Source organism: Panthera tigris, chromosome B1 (assembly GCF_018350195.1).
Source record: "Panthera tigris isolate Pti1 chromosome B1, P.tigris_Pti1_mat1.1, whole genome shotgun sequence".
Classification (NCBI taxonomy): Eukaryota; Metazoa; Chordata; class Mammalia; order Carnivora; family Felidae; genus Panthera; species Panthera tigris.
The window spans coordinates 35,715,203-35,733,541 of record NC_056663.1 but is presented as its reverse complement, the minus strand read 5'-3'; the positions used below and the strand labels follow the sequence as shown (position 1 = coordinate 35,733,541).

At 52.8% G+C, this 18,339-nt stretch overlaps 1 protein-coding gene across 1 annotated transcript; it reads left to right on the top strand.

Annotated features, from left to right (window-relative positions):
- Positions 1-53: 53 nt before the first annotated feature.
- On the top strand, positions 54-17,914 carry FHIP2B (FHF complex subunit HOOK interacting protein 2B). The gene is given in 18 exon segments (XM_042983294.1): positions 54-156; positions 4,512-4,590; positions 7,252-7,424; positions 10,177-10,281; positions 10,377-10,499; positions 10,726-10,953; positions 11,057-11,253; positions 11,543-11,651; positions 11,868-11,944; positions 12,492-12,681; positions 13,166-13,311; positions 13,429-13,557; positions 13,732-13,822; positions 14,027-14,170; positions 14,550-14,598; positions 14,601-14,689; positions 14,906-15,006; positions 15,235-17,914. Coding segments are annotated over 18 exon segments (2,214 nt in total). The 5' UTR covers positions 54-111; the 3' UTR covers positions 15,374-17,914.
- Positions 17,915-18,339: the final 425 nt, after the last annotated feature.

Sequence of the window (18,339 nt, the reverse complement as noted above, 5' to 3'; positions counted from 1 at the left end):
CGCCGCGCCTCCCGGGCCGCGCTCCGCCTGTGAGCTCCGCCGCCGCTGCCGCCGCCGCCGCCCGCCGCCGCCCGGGAGCCGAGCCGAGCCGGGCCGGGCCGGGCCGCCAACATGCTGAGCCGGCTCGGAGCGCTGCTGCAGGAGGCCGTGGGGGCGGTGAGGCGAGGGAGGCCGGGGCGCGCGGGGCCTAGGCCGGAAGGGCGGGCGCGGGACCGGGGGAGGATCCGGCGGGCGGGCGGGCGGGCGGAGGACGCGGGCCCGCCTCGGGGAGTGGACCCCCACCCGTGCCGCGGCGCCCTTTCCCTGGCCTCCTCTCTCCCCCGTCGCGCCCCCCTCCCCGCCCCCCGCACAGCACTCCTGCTTCGCGTGGCTTCTTTCCCGATCGCTCCGACTTCCAGCCCGTCTCCGTATCGCCCCAGCCCCTAACCCTTCTCCCCAAATGGCTTCCTGTCTCTTTTTCCTGCTCCCCGTTCCCAGTTCGCTCCCAGTTCCCCAACTCTTCTGTGCCAGAGGGCTCCCTTGTCACCCAAGAGTTTCTTCCCCGAAGTCCCCTCCCCAGGCTGTTCGCCTTCCTCCTCGGCCCACGCTCCTCCCTTCCTGGTCACCTGGGCTTGAAAAATAGACGTCCCTTGCCCTCCTTCTGAGCCTCCAGACAACCCCAGGACCTTAGTCAGGCGCGTGTCTCTCAGCCTCCACTTGAGAAGTTCCGGCCCAGATGGCCCAAGCCCTGACCGTGTATACACAACCCAGAGGTGGGTGGGTGCCTGGCCCAGGAAACAGCAGGGCCCAGGGGCTGTATACAGAATGTTATCTCCCACCACACTAGCCGCACCACACCAGCCGAGAGCCAAGTTGACCTTGAGTCAGGAGAGGCCTGCCTGGTGGGGCCTTCGGGCAGCCATGTGAGGAAGAGTTTGTGTTTTTGCCATTTTCTGTTGGGAGTTGAAGGCTGGTCACAGGCGGGTTCACTTCATTCAGTGAGATAAAAGTGCAGTGTGGATAGGGTAGGCCAGAGGCCTTCTGTTTAAAGCAACCCTGCCAAGAATCTGTCTGTAGAGTTAACAGTTCTTTTGTCTCAAAGTAGAAGTCCTCCTCTAATTGATCGGTTTAGTATATTGTATCAGAGTTGCTCTGGAGAAACAGACTTGTGTTTCACCTCCTTTCTCCTCAACGCACCCCCCAAAATAGAGCTTATTGTACATGGGAACAGGATCAGCCTTAATGAGATTTGTGAAGAAAGTGAAAAGCTTCTCCTCCTGCCTCTCCTCCTCCTGTCCCCAGCCCTGCCCTTCCCAATGTCCAGGTGCTTCCAGGGAAGCCCCCCTTGGGAGGGGTTCTAAAATGATCTCTTCTTCTGCTCCTCCTTGTCTCCTATCAAGACAGCTGTCATCTTAGAAAGTGATGTGACGGGGCGCCTGGGTGGCGCAGTCGGTTGGGCGTCCGACTTCAGCCAGGTCACGATCTCGCAGTCCGTGAGTTCGAGCCCCGCGTCAGGCTCTGGGCTGATGGCTCAGAGCCTGGAGCCTGTTTCCGATTCTGTGTCTCCCTCTCTCTCTGCCCCTCCCCCGTTCATGCTCTGTCTCTCTCTGTCCCAAAAATAAATAAATGTTGAAAAAAAAAATTTTTTTTAAATAAAAAAAAATTAAAAAAAAATAAATAAAAAAAAAAGAAAGTGATGTGACAAACTACTTCATACCTGTCAGGGAAAGTTCCATGGACAGCGTGGGTAGGTGGGCCAGAGAGAGCCTTAGTTTTGAGAAGTGAATTTCTAATGCTTCCAATGAGGGAATTTCTGCGTCAGTGGCTGGAGGGGGTACTGGTGGTCAAGGGAAATATTTTTAGGCAAGTGATCTTCTGCTCCTGAGTATACAATATATAGACAATTCTGGAGAAGTTTGGCTGACCCAGTATAGCTGTCAGGAGAGATAGGAGCCCCTCTTTTGCTCTCTACCCCCCAGATCAGGGCATAGCCCTTCCCCTGGCTGGGTCACCAGGTTAGGACCCCAGCAAGTTGCTTGACTCCTTGTTATAAGGAGGGAGAGTGCTCCTTCCTGCCCTCTTCTGACAAAACAGAATAGCAATCCTTATGGTTCTTTTAAAAAAACATCTTTGTTATCATTAACCAAGATAGTAAAGATCATCATGTGGTATAATTCCTTTGGAGTTATGATAACTAATAGTAGGTTCCCTTGCTTTCTTCCAACAGTCTGTTTTGTGACAGTCCGTTACAGTTTGCTAACAGTCTGTGTTCTCTGGGTTCTCCTCTTACCCAATTGTTCTTTTCTAATGTAAGTCCAGCTCAAGGTTTTAGGAGACTATCAATGAATTTTGAGACTAGATGAGAGCCCATCACAGAAAAGTGAGATAATTATAGTGCTGGTCAAGGAGCAGGGGGCTTTCCAAGAGACAAGAAACTATGGAAAGGAGGTGTTAAGGAGTTTGCTGAGCTATTTAGTACATATGAATGAGTAGTCACTATGTGCAGAGCCCTTTAGGAGCAGGCAGAGGTAGAAAACACAGAACCTGAGCCCTCAGGGAGCTCACAGTCTGGTAGAAGAGGTGAGCACTAGTCCAGCAATAATAGTATCACACAGGACGTGGTAAGATGCAGTCAATTCATGTGGAAAGTGTGTTTGGAATGACTTACTGGAGGTGCCACTCCAGTAAGAGTCATGCCCCCCACAGCTAACTTTGAAAGAAGACAAGGTTGTCTGGGAGCGTTTCAGGGCCTCTGATTCAGTGTTACTGCTTCTTTCTCCTATCTTAATGGCCTTCCAACCATTCTTCCTGCCTTCATCTCCTACACAAAACTGCCAGATGACCCTGCCTGGAACACTGCTCAGAAGATGTCGTTGACTGCCCCCCACTGCCTGCAAAAAACAATCCTGACTTGGTGGCTTGATGTACAGGGACACATACACTCATCAACCCATCCTCGTCCCAGACACTCTGTGCAGAGTTCCTTCTGCAGGAAATGTCTTTCCTTCATCTCGAACTGTTGAACTCGGGCCCTGTTCTTCAAGTTTTAGTTCAAGGGTAACCTCAGTAAAGCCTTCTCTGTTCCAGTGCTCTTTTCCCAGAGATCATGTTCCATCTCTCCTGTGTCCTCACGCAACTTCCTGTAGCTGAGTTATTCAGGGTGGTTTTATATTCTCTTCTCCCTGGCACTGGGTCTTCAACATCCTTTTTTTTTTTTTTTTTTTTAATTTTTTTTTTTTTAACATTTATTTATTTTTGAGACAGAGAGAGACAGAGCATGAACAGGGGAGGGGCAGAGAGAGAGGGAGACGCAGAATCTGAAACAGGCTCCAGGCTCTGAGCTGTCAGCACAGAGGCTGACACGGGGCTCGAACTCCCGGACCCTGAGATCATGACCTGAGCTGAAGTCGGACGCTTAACCGACCGAGCCACCCAGGCGCCCCTCTTCAACATCCTTATATTGCTTGTAGCGTCTAGCATAGCGTCTTATACACAGTGGGCACTCAAAAGATACTGAATAAATAAGGAGTAGACTGTCAGTTCTATGATGTAGTAAAGTGTGAGGTTAGAGAAAGATGTGTCCAAGAACTCTGGCAAGGCCTTTCTGGAACTGGTGGCCCTTAGCCGGACCTCACTGGTGACTGTTAGGATCTAGGCAAGCTTAGGGGGATGCAGGGCTTCCGGGGTAAAGGAGTGGCCTGAGCAGAGATGGAGAGGTAGAAATGAGCATCTGTGGTAAGGGATTATTTGTGCATTTTTCTCCTGTAGTCATTTACTCCGCAAGAAAAGGGAACAAATACTCTTTTTTGGAGTTTTCAGAGAAAGTAGTTATCAATTCAAAGCTACTCTCAGTGTAGAGATGGAGAGATCACTTCTGGAAAAGGGAGAGGTTTGGGGCTTGCTCACAATGGGAATAGAATTCCCTGGGGCTTCAGGCTGTGCACCCCTAACTCCTCCAGCGGTTCTCAGCCTTGGATAAAAGATGCAAGCATGTTGTAAGTAAGGCACTTTATTAATATTATGCTAACATTACCCATCTGGTTGAATGAAGCCTTTCAGTGGCCTTGAACACAGATTTTTGCAGACTCTCAAATTGAGAGGGACCTAAAAGCTTTGTCTCTGCCATGTTTTCCAAGTGTATCATTTTTATTTTGTTATTTTGGGGACGCTTCACTGTTTTCCTCTATGTCTTTCTATTGTAGTGTAACTGTCTTGAGAGGATCTGTTTCTGTGTCTGTTTCCCCCACCAACATTCTTAGTTCTTCCAGGACAGGGACTGTGGAATCATGACATGTAGCAGGAGTACAGCATTTCCAGGACAGAGGGGGTCCAGGAGAGGTGCCAAGAGATTGTCCTGGGGAAAATGTGTTATTGTTCCCTTTGAGAACCTGGATCACTGTGCTTCCTCCAGGGCCTAGCACTGACCCAACACTTGGTAAATGGTAGAACATCTGTTCTGATGGGTGATGGTGGCAGCGGAGCCCGTGATCACTGTGGTGGCTACTTAGGTTGTGTCTCTGCTCTCTCCACAGCGGGAGCCCAGCATTGACCTGCTGGAGGCCTTCGTGGAGCACTGGAAGGGCATCACGCACTACTACATTGAAAGCACAGGTGGGGCCTGCTTCCTGTTGGATGGGGGACTCCTACAGGGAGTGGGGAGGAAGGTGTAGGCAGGGTCACCACGCAAGGCAGAGATGCAGGTGTCCTGGATAAGGTGACAACTGCTGCCGAGGAGTTCAGACTGGGGGCTGGCCCCACCCTGACCTTTTGGGAGAGGAGCCGAGTGAAGTGGGAGTAGGGACTAGGAAGTTGGGCGTCTCACTGGCCTGATACTTCAAGGCAGAGGTTGAGCCCCACTTGCCCCTAGCTTCCAGCTCTGCAGACGTCCAGGCCTGTAGTCCCCAAGTACCTGTTCCTCTTTTCCCTGAGCTGACTTAGAGGGCATTTCCCTTATAGAAATCTAGGGTAGGAGGAGAACTGAAGTCCAGGCATGTAACGTGCCTGTGTCCTTCTCCCCTAGCTGAGAGCCAGAGCCTCAGGTAATCTGGGCCCATCAGGATGGCTTTCTGAGGGGCAGAATCTGATTGGCTGCTCTGTAGTCAATATGTTGGTATTGGCAGATACACACTGGTGGCCAGGTAACCCTGTCCTGCATCCCTGGCTTTCTACCTCCTGGTTCAGACTAGGGTTTGATTCCAGTCTACATCTTTCCTAAAGACTTTATTTCCAGCCTGAGCCAGCCCAAGAAATTAAAAAGCAGTCTTTGGACACTCTGAGGGACCCCTAAAGGTCCTTTTAAATCACGTTTCTGAATCTTGGCACTGTTGACATTGGACTTAATCATTCTTTGTTGTGGGGGGGAGCTTTTGGGGGTGCGTGTTTAGCAGCAGCTCTGGCCTCTACCCACTGGACACCAGTAGCACCTTCTACCCATTGTGATAACCATAAATGTCTCCAAAAATTGCCAAATGTTCCTGGGGGCAAAATCGCCCCCAGTTGAGAACAACTGCTTTAAACTGAAGATCTTTTGGGGCACCTGGGTGGTTTAGTCGGTTGAGTGTCTGACTCGTGATTTCGGATCATGTCATGATCTCATGGTTCCTGAGATTGAGCCCCACATTCGGCTCTGTGCTGACCTCGCAGAGCCTGCTTGGGATTCTCTCTTCCTCCCTCCCCCCCCCCCACTCTCGCTCTCTCTCTTGCTCTCTCTCCCTCTCTTTCTCTCTGCCCCTCCCCTGCTCTCTCTCTCAAAATAAATAAACATTAGAAAAAAAAGAATCAGAGGGGCATCTGTGTGGCTCAGTCATTTGCACATCTGACTTCAGCTCAGGTTGTGATCTTGCAGTTTGTGGGTTCAAGCCCCACATCGGGCTTGCTGCTATCAGCCTGTCAGCACAGAGCCAGCATCAGATCCTCTGTCCCCGTCTCTGCCCCTCCCCTGCTTGCGCTCTCCCCCAAAATAAATAAATATTTTTAAAAGGAATCAGAAATGTCATTAGCTATTAAAAAAATTAAACTGAAGACCCTTTTTTATTGAGATATAATTGATGTAACATATCATATAACTCAGATATACAACATACTGATTCAATGTATGGATATGTTGTGAAATTATCATCACAATAAGTCTAGTTAATATCCATCACCCTATATAGTTACCAATTTTTTTTTCTTGTGATGAGGACTTTTAAGATCTACTCTTAGCAGTTTTCAAATATACAGTACATTAACTCTAGTCACCATGCTGTACTTAACATTCCCAGGACTTACTTATTTTTTAACTGGAAGTCTGTACCTTTTAGACTGAACATCTCTTGACAGAGAGCCCCAATCTATCAGGACAGTGGGAAAAGATCCAGAACTGACTCAGGTCCACCTGAGGTTTCATCTGACCCCATCCATTCATTTCCTGAGCAGTACCTAGACCAGAGGTGCAGATGTGGGGGAGGTGAGCCAAGTTGCTCAAAAACCAATGCTTTTGAGAAAAGCTAGGGGGTGCTCCAAGGCCAGTCCCAAAGCACCAAAACTAGTTTTACAAGAACACTCCATCTGAGACTCTGACTACAAAAGCCCCAGCTTCTCCACCAAGACCTTCGCACAGTGAAGCAGCTTTGCCTCCAAACCTGTGGTCGTGCATGGACTTTTTCTGCCTTGTAAAAAATGGAGTACTGTCTCCTGTGAGTGTAAAGAGGACAGGAGGTTACCTCTCAGGAAGCTGCTAGAAGACAGCTTCTACATTATGTGACAGAGACCCCTAAGCCCATGGCTTGTCACTTTGGCCCAGAGCTGGCCTGCAGCCTGGGTAGTGTACCCTTCTGTATGTCCCAGAGTTTGGAGGAAAAATGATGCCACTTTTTTGTAATTTTTTTAATGTTTATTTTATTTATTTTAAGAGAGAGAAAGAATGAGCAAGTGAGCAGGGGAGGGGCAGAGAGAGGATCCCAAGCAGGCTCCACACTGTCAGCGCAGAGCCCGACGTGGGGCTTGAACCTATGAACTGTGAGATCATGACCTGAGCCAAAACCAAAGTCAGACCCTTAAGCAACTGAGCCACCCAGGTGCCCCTAAAAGATCTTTTGTCTTGTTAAATATAGAGGCACCAAGTGCTAACTTCCATTTCCTTTGGTCTTTGAAGCAAACTGTTAACCTGGCCTTACTCCAGGTTTACCCTCCGCGCCCCCCCCAGTGTTTCCAGGGGGACTGTGGGCTTGACCCCCTCAACACAGAGTGCCCCTCTTCCCCCCCGACCTTTGTTTCCTGAATCTCTATTAGATGAAAACACCCCCGCCAAGAAAACAGATATTCCCTGGCGGCTGAGGCAGATGTTGGACATCCTGGTCTACGAGGAGAGGCAGCAGACAGCAGCTGGCGAGGCAGGGCCCTGTCTGGAATACCTGCTGCAGCACAAAATCCTGGAGACCCTGTGCACGCTGGGCAAGGCTGAGGTGGGCAGGACCCTGGGGTGCCCCTGGAACCTTCCACCCAAACTGGAGCCCCTGTGTTCCAGGCTCTTCCACCTGTCCTCCCATCACCTAGGTTGAGGAAATGCTCCCATTACTGTCAGCATTCATTCAGTGAAGATGTACTAAGAACCAGCCATGTGCAAGGCAGGGTCCTAGGTGCTGGGGACACAGCAGTGATTAAAACAGACAAAAATTCTAGTCAGAGAGTGGTGGATAATAAGAGGAGCCTGCATGCGGTATATTCAACAATGACAAGGTCATGCAGAAAAATAAAGCGGGACGGGGAATTGGCAGTGCAGGGGAGGCCAGTTTCATACAGGCAGACTTCGTTTTATTGCACTGCACTTGACTGTGCTTCACAAATACTGCATGTTTTACAAGTTGAAGGATTATGGCAGTGCTGTGTTGAGAAAGTCTATTGGCACCATTTTTCCAACAGCATTTGTTCATTTCGTGTCTCTGTGTCACATTTTGGTAATTCTTATAATATTTGAAACTTCGTTATTATATCTGTTATGGCGATCTGGGATCAGTGATCTTTGATGTTGGTATTATAATTGGGGGCACCACAGACAGTGCCCATGTAAGACTGCTCCACCTACCAGCCACTCCCCATCTCTCTCCCTCCCCTTGGGCCTCCCTATTCCCTGAAACACAACAATATTGAAAGTCGGCCAATTAATAACCCTATAATGGCCTCTATGTATTCAAGCGAAATAAGAGTTGCATGTTTCTAAATCAAAAGTTAGAAATGATTAAGCTTAGTGAAGAAGGCACGTCGAAAGCTGAGATAGACCAAAAGCTGGGCCTCTCACACCGAGCAGTTAGCCAGGTTGTGAATGGGAAGGAAAAGTTCTTGAAGGAAATTAAAAGTGCTTTCTGGTGAACACACGAATGATAAGAAAGCGAAGCAGCCCTGTTGCTGTTACTGAGAAAATGTGGGTGGTCTGCATAGAAGATCAAACCAGCCACAACGTCCTGTTAAACCAAAGCCTAATCCAGCACGCCCTGACTCTCTTCAATTCCGTGAAGGCTGAGAGAGGTGAGGAAGCTGCAGGAGAAAAGTCTGAGGCTGGCAGAGGTTGGTTGACGAGGTCTGAGGACGGAAGCCGTCTCCGTGACATCAAGGTGCAAGGCGAAGCAGCAGGAGCTGATGTGGAAGCTGCCGCGGGTTCTCCAGAAGATCCGGCTCAGATAATTCATGAGGACGGCGACACTGAACAACAGGTTTACAACGTAGTGAAGCAGCCTCTGTTGGAAGAAGATGCCACCTAGGACTTTCACAGCTACAGAGGCAAAGTCAATGCCTGGCTTCAAAGCTTCAAAGGACAGGCAGCTGGTGACTTCAAGGGAAGCCAGGGCTCATTTACTATTCTGGAAGGCCGAGGGCCCATAAGGATGATGCTAAATCCATCCACTCTGCCTGTGCTCTGTACATGGAACGACAAAGCCTGAATGACCACACTTCTGCTCACTGAGTGTTTTAAGTCCACTGCTCGCTGACAGTGCACGGGTCACCCATGAGCGCTGATGGAGATGGACGACGAGGTGAATGTGGTTTCTGTGCTTGCTCACACAGCATCCATTCTGCAGCCCGTGGGTCAAGGAGTCATTTCAACTTTCAAGTCTTATTATTTAAGAAATGCATGTTGTAAGGCTATGGCTGCCGCAGACAGGGATTCCTCTGATGGATCTGGGCAAAGTAAATTGAAACCTTCTGGAAAGGAGTCACCATTCTAGGTGCCATTAAGATCATTCGTGACTCACGGGAAGAGGTCAAAATAGCAACGTGAACAGAAGTTTGGAAGAATTTGATCGCAGCCCCCGTGGAGGACCGTGAGGGCTTCCGGACTGTGGTGGCGGAGGTGTCTGTGGGTGTGCGTCAGGGGGAACAGCGAGAGAACCGGGACTGGAAGAGGAGCCTGGACATGGCACTGAATTGCCGCCGTCTCGTGAGCAGACTTGAACGGGTGAGGAGTTGCTCCTTCTGGATGAGCAAAGACTATGGTTTCTTGAGGTGGGAGCTGCTCCTGGTGGAGATGCTGTGAAGATGCTTGAAATGACAACAGAGGGGTCGGGACAGGACATAAACTCAGTCGATAGAGCAGCGGCAGGGTTTGAGAGGCTTGACTCCAATTTTGAAAGAAGTTTTGTTGTGAGTAAAGTGCTATGAAACAGCATCGCGGGCCGCAGGGAAATCGGAAGACTCGATCAACACGGCAAATTTCATTGTATTATTTTCAGGAATTGCCGCAGCCACCCCGACCTTCAGCAACCACCGCCCTGATCAGTCGGCAGCCACCGACTTGGGGACAAGACCCTCCACCGGCAAAAAGATTATGACTCGCTGGAAGTGTGGATGATGGTTAGCATTTTTTAGCAATAAAGTATTTTTAAGTTAAGATCATGTACATTGCTTTTTAGATATAATGCAATTTCACACTTAATAAACTATAGTATAGTGTAGACACAGCTTTTATGTTCACCAGGAAACCAAAAAATTAATTTGACTTGCTTTATCGCGATATTCACCTATTGCAATACTCACTTGATTGTAGTGCTCTGGAAGCAAACCTGTAGTATCTCCAGGAAGTGAAGGAAGGAGGCTTGCAGAAAAGGCACCCTCTGAGCAGTGACAGAAGGGAGGATTGTGCTATGGCCCATGGGGGAGGAGCACTCCAGGTGATGGTCATGGCTTCATCTTCTGATGGGCACTCTGTTCCTTGACCCCCAGTACCCCCCAGGCATGCGACAGCAGGTGTTCCAGTTCTTCAGCAAGGTTCTGGCCCAGGTGCAGCACCCCCTCCTGCATTACCTCAACGTCCACAGGCCTGTGCAGGTGAGGGACCAAGAAACTAAGGGGTGTCTGAGGGTCAAGCCCTTCTCTTCCCTGCTACCCCATTCCCTTCTGTTTCTATCTTGCCTCCCTTCTAGAAGCTTCTCCGACTTGGTGGGACAGTTCCTGGATCCCAAACAGAAAAGGAGGAGGTGCAGTTCACAACCGTTCTCTGCTCCAAGATCCAACAGGATCCAGCCCTGCTCACCTACATCCTGGAAGTGAGCACCTCTGTGGGGAACAGAAGCGGGAGGGCCCAGACCCCAGGGCAGACCCCTGTGGCCCTTCTGAGGAAGTAGAGGATGGAGCAGGTACTCAGGCACCTAGGCGGCTTCCTCTCTAGCTCCACGCAAGGCCCTGCCAGCCAGTGTGCAGCCTGTATTCCCAAGGGGGCATCATGGGGAATGGTCTGTACCATGAGCTGGCCTCATGCAACCTTCTTTGCAGGGTAAAAAGATTGTCAGTAGGAAGAAGTCATCCAAAGAACCCATCACCCTGCCTAGAGAGGCAGCCAGCATCCAAGACAAGGACCACCCCCACAGCAAGTCTCCTGACATGAGTCCCTGTAAGGCCCAGGCCTTGACCGCCCAGCTGCCTGCTGAGACAGAGGAGCCAGATGGAGGAATTGGGGAAAGCAACCTGATCACCTCTCTGATCGGGTTGTGCAAGAGCAAGGTGCTAGCTGCACACAGAGTGGAGAGGGGTGGGGAGGGTGAACTGCTGGGAGGGGATCTGGGGGCTCAGATGTATGTCCCTGAAGTTGTACCCCTACCCCTAGAAAGGTCGGGTGGCTCTGAAGGCCCAGGAGAACCTGCTGCTCCTGGTAAGTGTGGCTTCACAGGCAGCTGCCACCTACCTGGTACACAGCAGCCCTTGCTGCCCTGCCATCGTCGAGCACCTCTGCCAGCTGTACCAGTCCATGCCCACCTTCCTGGACCCCGCAGACATTGCCGCTTTAGAGGGCATCAGCTGGAGGTAGGCACTTGGCCAGGGAAAGCAGGGCTACATCTTCAGTGGCTAGCAGCCCTCCCTGTCCTCTGGTAGCCACTCCTCTGATTTCCCAGGAGGGATGGGGACCCCTGCTGGCCACCCTCTTCCTGAGGGTATAGCCCATCCCAGCCCATCCCAGCTTTCCCTTGAGGAAAACACTACTTTTGCTTCTGTACCTGCTCTCCCAGCAACAGTGGTTGCAGGGAGAAGGGGCCCAGATTCCAGAAGGTACCTGAGGCAGGCCTCCCAGCTCCTTTCTTGCTTCCCCCTTCAGGTTGCCCAGTGCCCCGTCTGATGAGGCTTCCTTCCCTGGCAAGGAGGCCTTGGCTGCCTTTTTGGGCTGGTTTGATTACTGCGACCACCTCATCACAGAGGCACACGTGGTGAGCAGGGGCGGACATCAACAGGGCTCTCTGTGGGGGTGCCCCGCGGTTCACCCCACTCTCTTCACTGCATCCACCTTGAGGAACAAGTAGGTCTCTCAGGAACTAGGGCCCTAGGTCTGCCTGTTATGTTAGACACTGCAAGGACACAGTTGTTTCTCAGTGGAAAGCACTCATGGGGTAAAATGTGTTTAATACATGCTCTTTGGCACCTAGGTGGTTGCAGACGCCTTGGCAAAGGCTGTAGCTGAGAAATTATTCATGGAGATTCTGCAGCCCCACCTCCTGCATGTGTAAGTTTATGTCCAGTCCCCTTGGGCATGGCCATGGTCTGGATCCAGCTGCCCCTCCCCACCAAACCTTTTCCTGTCCCTAAGGCCAGGGACCTCCTTGGCCAGAGTCACATGGGTCTGTGGGCTCCATGGTTAATGTTTGCCAGGTTTGGCCCCCTGACACACATGGGCTGACAAAGTCCTCCCGCTCCTGGACTCTAGGACCTCAGGAGGGCTAGGGAGCGAGAAATATAAGCCAAGATGGAAGGAAACCAGGAAGGGGTTCTGTCAGCACCACATTCATTCACTCCTAGCTGCCTCTTTGGTCTTACGTCCCCTGCCTGGCTTTCAGCCCCCAGGCCTGGCTCAGTGCTCTTTCCCTGTAGTTTTTTGTTTTTTTTTTCAAGTTTATTTATTTATTTCTTTTGAAAGAGAGGGAGTACGAGTGAGCAGGAGAGGGACAGAGAGAGAGAGGGAGAGAGAATCCCAAGCAGGCTCTGCACTGACAGTTGTCCAGTTGTCCAGACGCTAACTGACTAAGCCACCAGGTGCCCCTGTCTCCCTGTAGTTCTGAGCAGAGTGTGCTGACCTCCACCGCCTTGCTCACGGCCATGCTGCGCCAGCTCCGCTCCCCTGCGCTGCTGCGAGAGGCTGTGGCTTTCCTCCTGGGTGCAGACCCGCAGCTCGCAGCCCCCGAAGATGGCCCCCGCTCTCTGTGCGCTCACCTCATCGGGCACTGCGATCACCTCTCTGATGAGGTGAGGTGGGGCAGGAGGGGGCGTATCCTACTGCCTCCCATCAACCCCTGCCCAAGGGATTTCCTGCATGCTTCTTCCCACTGTCGTTAGCTTACCTTGAGGCATTGAAACTCCTACCTGTGCCCCCAACAGTGACATGGTCATGGCGGCCAGACTGCTTTTGTCACATAGTTTTCTGTGATCGCATACTTGCCATGTGACTTTATATTTTCCAGACCTATTTCATATTCATTTGGCTTGTTTGAGGCTTACATCTACTCTGAGCTAGGTGAGGCCGATATTCCGTTTTGCAAACATGGAAACTGAGACACAGAAAAGCCAGTTGGCTTACCCGATAGCACACATCAACTTAGTAACAGAACCAGGACGGCAGACTTCTGGCTCCTAGACCAGCAGCCACCCACTCCCCCCAAACCCTGCTGTCTGATCTTTCTTATCCAAGTGAGCAATTCCTAGGTACGCCTGCTGACCCTTTCTTACCCAGATCAGCATCACCACGCTGCGGCTGTTTGAGGAGCTGCTCCAGAAGCCACACGAGCAGGTCCTCCGCAGCCTGGTCCTCTGCAACCTCGAGGGCCGCCATTATGTGGCCCGAGGCTCACCTGAGCCCGAGAGCTACGAGGACACCCTGTAAGTGAAACCTTGTTCCTCTGGGAAGCCTCAGGCTGCCCAGGACCCACTACGGCCCTCAGTACCCCCACACTTACTCATTTATTCCTTGGTACCACTCATCTGCCCTGGCCACAGAGATCTGGAGGAAGACCCCTACTTCACGGACGGCTTCCTCAACTCCAGCTTTCAGCCCTCTGCAAAGCCTCCCCCAGCTCCTGCCACCAACTCAGATGGCAAAACAGCAGTGACCGAGATCGTCAACAGGTAGGGAGCTGGTCAGGAAATCCAAGTCACTTGAGGTTTGTTTGTTCTATCTTTGGCCATAGCCCCGATGAGGGGCAGCCCAGGAGGGAGTGTTCCCTCAGGGCTGGAGAGGGGGAAGGGAAAGACAGAGCAGCCCAGCCGGAGCTCCTCCACACCTAGGGTCCTGTCTCTCAGTTTCCTCTGCCTGGTTCCCGAGGAAGCCAAGACCTCAGCTTTCCTAGAGGAGACTGGATATGACACATACGTTCACGATGCTTATGGACTGGTAAGTGTTGAAGCTTCTGCCAACATCCACTTCTCATCCCTCAAAGCCGTGGTATTGATCAATTCCACCTTCTCCCTCTGTGATCTCTCTCTCTTCCCTGCTCCGGCCAAGAACCTCGAGTGTATCCTTCCCACATGGCTTCCTCTGCCTGTGGGTGCCTCCTGACCACTGGGCTCACCTCCTCAACTCTCACTTCTGTTTCAGTTCCAGGAGTGCAGCTCCCGAGTCGCCCCTTGGGGCTGGCCCCTCGGTCCCACACCCCTGGACCCCCATGAGCCTGAACGGCCTTTCTTTGAGGGTCACTTCCTCCGAATGCTGTTTGACCGCATGTCCCGGATTTTGGAACAGGTAGTCAACAGGACTGGGCCCTGGCTACAAGGTTACAAGGTGAGGGCCCACAGGAAAACTCGAGGCAGTTTGCCTCTGGAGTCCTTCAGGAGAGTGGCCTGACCCTGGGGGTCGAGCCCTCTTTGGTTCTTCAGCTCCATACTCTCCTTCCCCCAACCCCACCCCTCTCCGTTCTCCAGGCGGGAAGCCCCATCTTGCCTCTGCTCCACACGCCCTAACATGTTCTGGCCCTCAGCCCCAGGGAATCCATGACACACACACATCACGTGAGACTCCCACCCCCGCACACGTTCACACTGGCCAGGCGCCTGGCTGGGGGAGTGCAAAAATGCTCACCGCCCCCTGCCAACCCTCAGCTTGTCCACTGTGTTCCCTACAGCCATACAGCCTGAACCTGCAAGTGACCTCAGTCCTGTCCCGGCTTGCCCTCTTCCCCACCCCCTTATCCATGAGTATCTCCTGGATCCCTACATCAACCTGGCCCCTGGGTGCAGGAGTCTGTTCTCTGTGCTTGTCAGGGTAAGGATGCCGGAGCCGAAGGGCGTGTGTCGCTGGTGGTGCAGGAAGGGAGGGCAATGGGACAGGGGGTGGGGGGCTACAGGAGTGGGAACCCTGGCCAGCGCCAGGGGAAGGCACAGGCACACAGCCCCTCCCCCGCCACGGTAGTGCAGAGCCAGGGGACCCTGCATGAGTGTCACCACTGCCCCCCTCAGTCCTGTCTCATTCCTGCTGTAGGTGATCGGGGACTTGATGCAGAGAATTCAGAGAGTACCTCAGTTCCCAGGCAAACTGCTCCTGGTACGCAAGCAGCTGATGGGTCAGGTCCCCGGGGAGCAGTAAGTAACCGAGGGAAGTGGTGCCCAAGGATGGACCCTGGGGTGGGAGGGCAGAGTGCTCAAGGGAAGTGGGAGGAGCACAGGCCAGGGGGCAAAGAGGGCCCGTTGCCGAACTCCATCTTCCCTCAGAGGTGTCCGCCGTTGGGATGTACCTCATGGACACTGGGTTGTCATCCTGGGTACACTCCTGCTGCCTCCCAGCTATGACTTCCATGCTGTCTCCCTCAGGCTGGACCACCAGACTCTCCTCCAGGGCGTGGTGGTTCTTGAGGAATTCTGCAAGGAGCTGGCTGCCATCGCTTTTGTCAAGTTCCCCCCGCACAGTCCTCACCTGCACCTGTCCCCACCCCAGGAAGGGCACGTCTGAGCCAAGAGCAGGACCAGATGGGGGACTCCTGTCCTCACCTCTGCCCAAGAGCTGCCTCGCACCTGGCATGGCTGCCACCTCCCGCCTCCCAGGGTGGGAGCTTGGTTCCACCTCTACATCCCAGGTGCCTCTGCCTCTGAGGAGGCCTGGGCTTCCACTCCCAGGTTAACTCAAGAAGACCGTGGCCTGTCGGTCACACCAGACTGGGTTCAGGGAGTGGGTCTCCAAGGTACCAGAAGCCAAGGAGCAAAAGAGATGGCCTCCCAGACAGCATGGTGTCCTCGGGGCTTTCTCAGGAGAGCTGGGTAATTGCCAGCTGAGCACCCAGACCCAAACCCTCATGTGTTCCGTACCTATCACCTGTCTCTACGGACGATTTGTGGCCAGGGCCAAAACCTGTGGCTCAATTCCAGGGGCACAGAGGGAGTGAGTGATGGCTCTCAGGCTGGTCAGAACTGTAGGCCAGAGAGATGGGGGCGTGGGAGCCCTGTCTCTGTCTTGCTAGGTACCACAGATGCTGCTGAGACTTGACATTTTTTCTCCTGCCTTCTTGACTTAACCTGTGGTGAAGGGGCAGTGGATGGCAGAGAAGCCCATTCTCCCTTCCCGGCCCTTTTGGAGGCTGTTGCAAAATTCCCAACCACCTCATGGCAAACGCCCAAAGCATGCTCCGCGCCCAGGCGGGGGCAGCTGCTAATGAGAGACTTGGTGCAACTGCAGCCAGGGCAGGAGAGGGCTTGGGAAGTGGGGGGCTGGGTGCCAGGCTCTGGCTCCAGCTGGTTTCTCTCTGGCGCCTCTGAACCCGTCTCGGCAGGTCCTCAACACCTGGGCAGAGGGGATCAGAGACCCGGGGAGGCCAGGCCTGGCCCTCCACATCTCACCCAGCCCACAGAGTTCTTGACGGAATACTCTTCCAGGGGAGCAAGAGAGCCAAGGGGAGAGATGAGGCCAGGATGCCCACCTGACCCCAAGCCCCCAAGGCCTAGCGGGGAGGTGCTGGGGCACAGGCAGCCAGTTGTAGTGTTGTTCTCCCTGCATGCCCTTCACAGCTGGGGCTGCCACCCCACCCGGCCCGAATCTGTCTCAACCTGCAGGAACACACAGGCGGCGCCAGGCATTACCTCACAGCAGGACTGCAGTTGCTGGCTTCGCTCCTGGGCAAGGAGGAGCAGGCCAGAGCCCCTTTCGCTTCCTTTTCCTGCCTATGCCGCTTCTAGAAGCCGGCCGCAGGTTGCCAGGAGGTGACATGAAAGAGGAGGAACTCAGTGACCTCTCCCTCTCCTGCATTCCTCCAAGCTGGGGAGGACTTAACTGCCGCTCTGAAGGACACCGTGCATGTGCGTGCATGCGTGTGTGCGCACGTGGGTGTTGGCGTGGGACAGGGGAGCAGAGCTCATGGGGCAAGTTGGGTCTGACCTCTTCAAGTCAGAAAACATTTGAGCATCCGGGAGTCACAGATCCTCCCCTCCTCCATCCCCCTCAGCATTCGCACTGCGTCCCCCCAGACAACACAGCAATCAATGGTTTGGTTGCGTGGGCACAGCTGCCCCGATCTCCACCGTTCGTGTCCTCCTGCGCAGGCCTCCGCTGCTCATTCGGGCCCATCTTCCTCCCTGAGAATGACAAATTCCTTTTCCAGCACTAGAGCGGAGGGGGGCAGTGTGCTGGGGGGCGGGTGGTAAATAGAGACAGGCTCTGGCAGCGCAAATCTGATGTTCCTCTGCGCCTGCCAGGAACCAGGCTCTCTCTTGGCCAAGCCACACTATTTCTGCCCAGCTTACCTACAGCCGAGAGCCAGCTAGCCTCGGAGACTCCGGGAAAGAATGGGCCGTCTGAAGCATCTGTATGCAAGTCTCATTTTGAGGTTTGTATGTTGGGAGTTGTATGAATGCTTTAGTGGACTTCATATTTTAAAAACCTGGTCCCTAAATGTATGCGTGTGGGGGTGCACTCAGGAGGGGTAGCTGAGAGAACTCCGGGAGAGAGCAAGTTGGAAACTTGGAGAGGGCTGCTGAGTGGCTCTCACCTCAGTGCATGTCAGAATCACTTGGTTTGCTTTTTACAATACCAGTGAAAGCCGTGTCTCTGGGGGGCGGCCCAGCATTGTTACTAAAGCTCTCCAGGTGATTCTAATGGGCACCCAGGGTTGAAAACTACTATAGGCTAAATAAAGTGGGAGCAAAGTTTGCCCTTCGACATGGATATAGACTGGTGGGTCCCTCAGACCCTGAGAGAAGTGAACCAGAGTGAAAGGGTTTGGTTCCATCATGTGGGAGATGTTTGTCCTCAGAGGGGACAAAAGGATTCCTACCACAGCCGAACGCTAGAAAGATAAGATGGCAGGGGGAGGGGATGGGAAGGGGGCCTTGGAGGTTATCCTGGGTCTTCAGTGTCAGAATGGAGTTACCTCAGAAGGGAAGCCTCATCAAGTGTGTCCTTGCTCAGAACCAGAAATCTGTATTACGTCCATTGAGTAGCACGATATATTTTCTTTGTTCACTTCCTGTGGTTTTTTTCCTTAAATTTTAGTAAAGTTCTTTAAAAAAAAAAAAAAAAATTTTTTTTTTTTTTTTAAATCAAGATTCTTCTGAACTGAAGGGAAATGAATAAAAGGTTTTGGTCTGGCTTGGTCCAGAGTTGTAGAATGGCAGAGGCAGGAGCCTAGAGGTAGGCAGAGTGATGCAGGGAGGGAACAGGGAAGCCCAAAGAGATGAAACTCTGCTGAGAGGCAGGGCCAGCTTTCACAACTCCTTGTCCCCCTGGAGTTTCTGGTGTTCTCACAGCTTAAACCTTGGAGGGGATGTGGACACCTCGCACCATGGCAGACAAGAGAAAGAGAACCCCACTGGGCCACAGACGCTAGAGTGGGTGGCAGGAAGTCGGCCTGCCCCAGTCCTGCAAGTGGGGGACACAGGCCTGCTGTCTGGGAAGACTTGGGGGGCGGGGCGGTGGTGGGACAAGGGGAG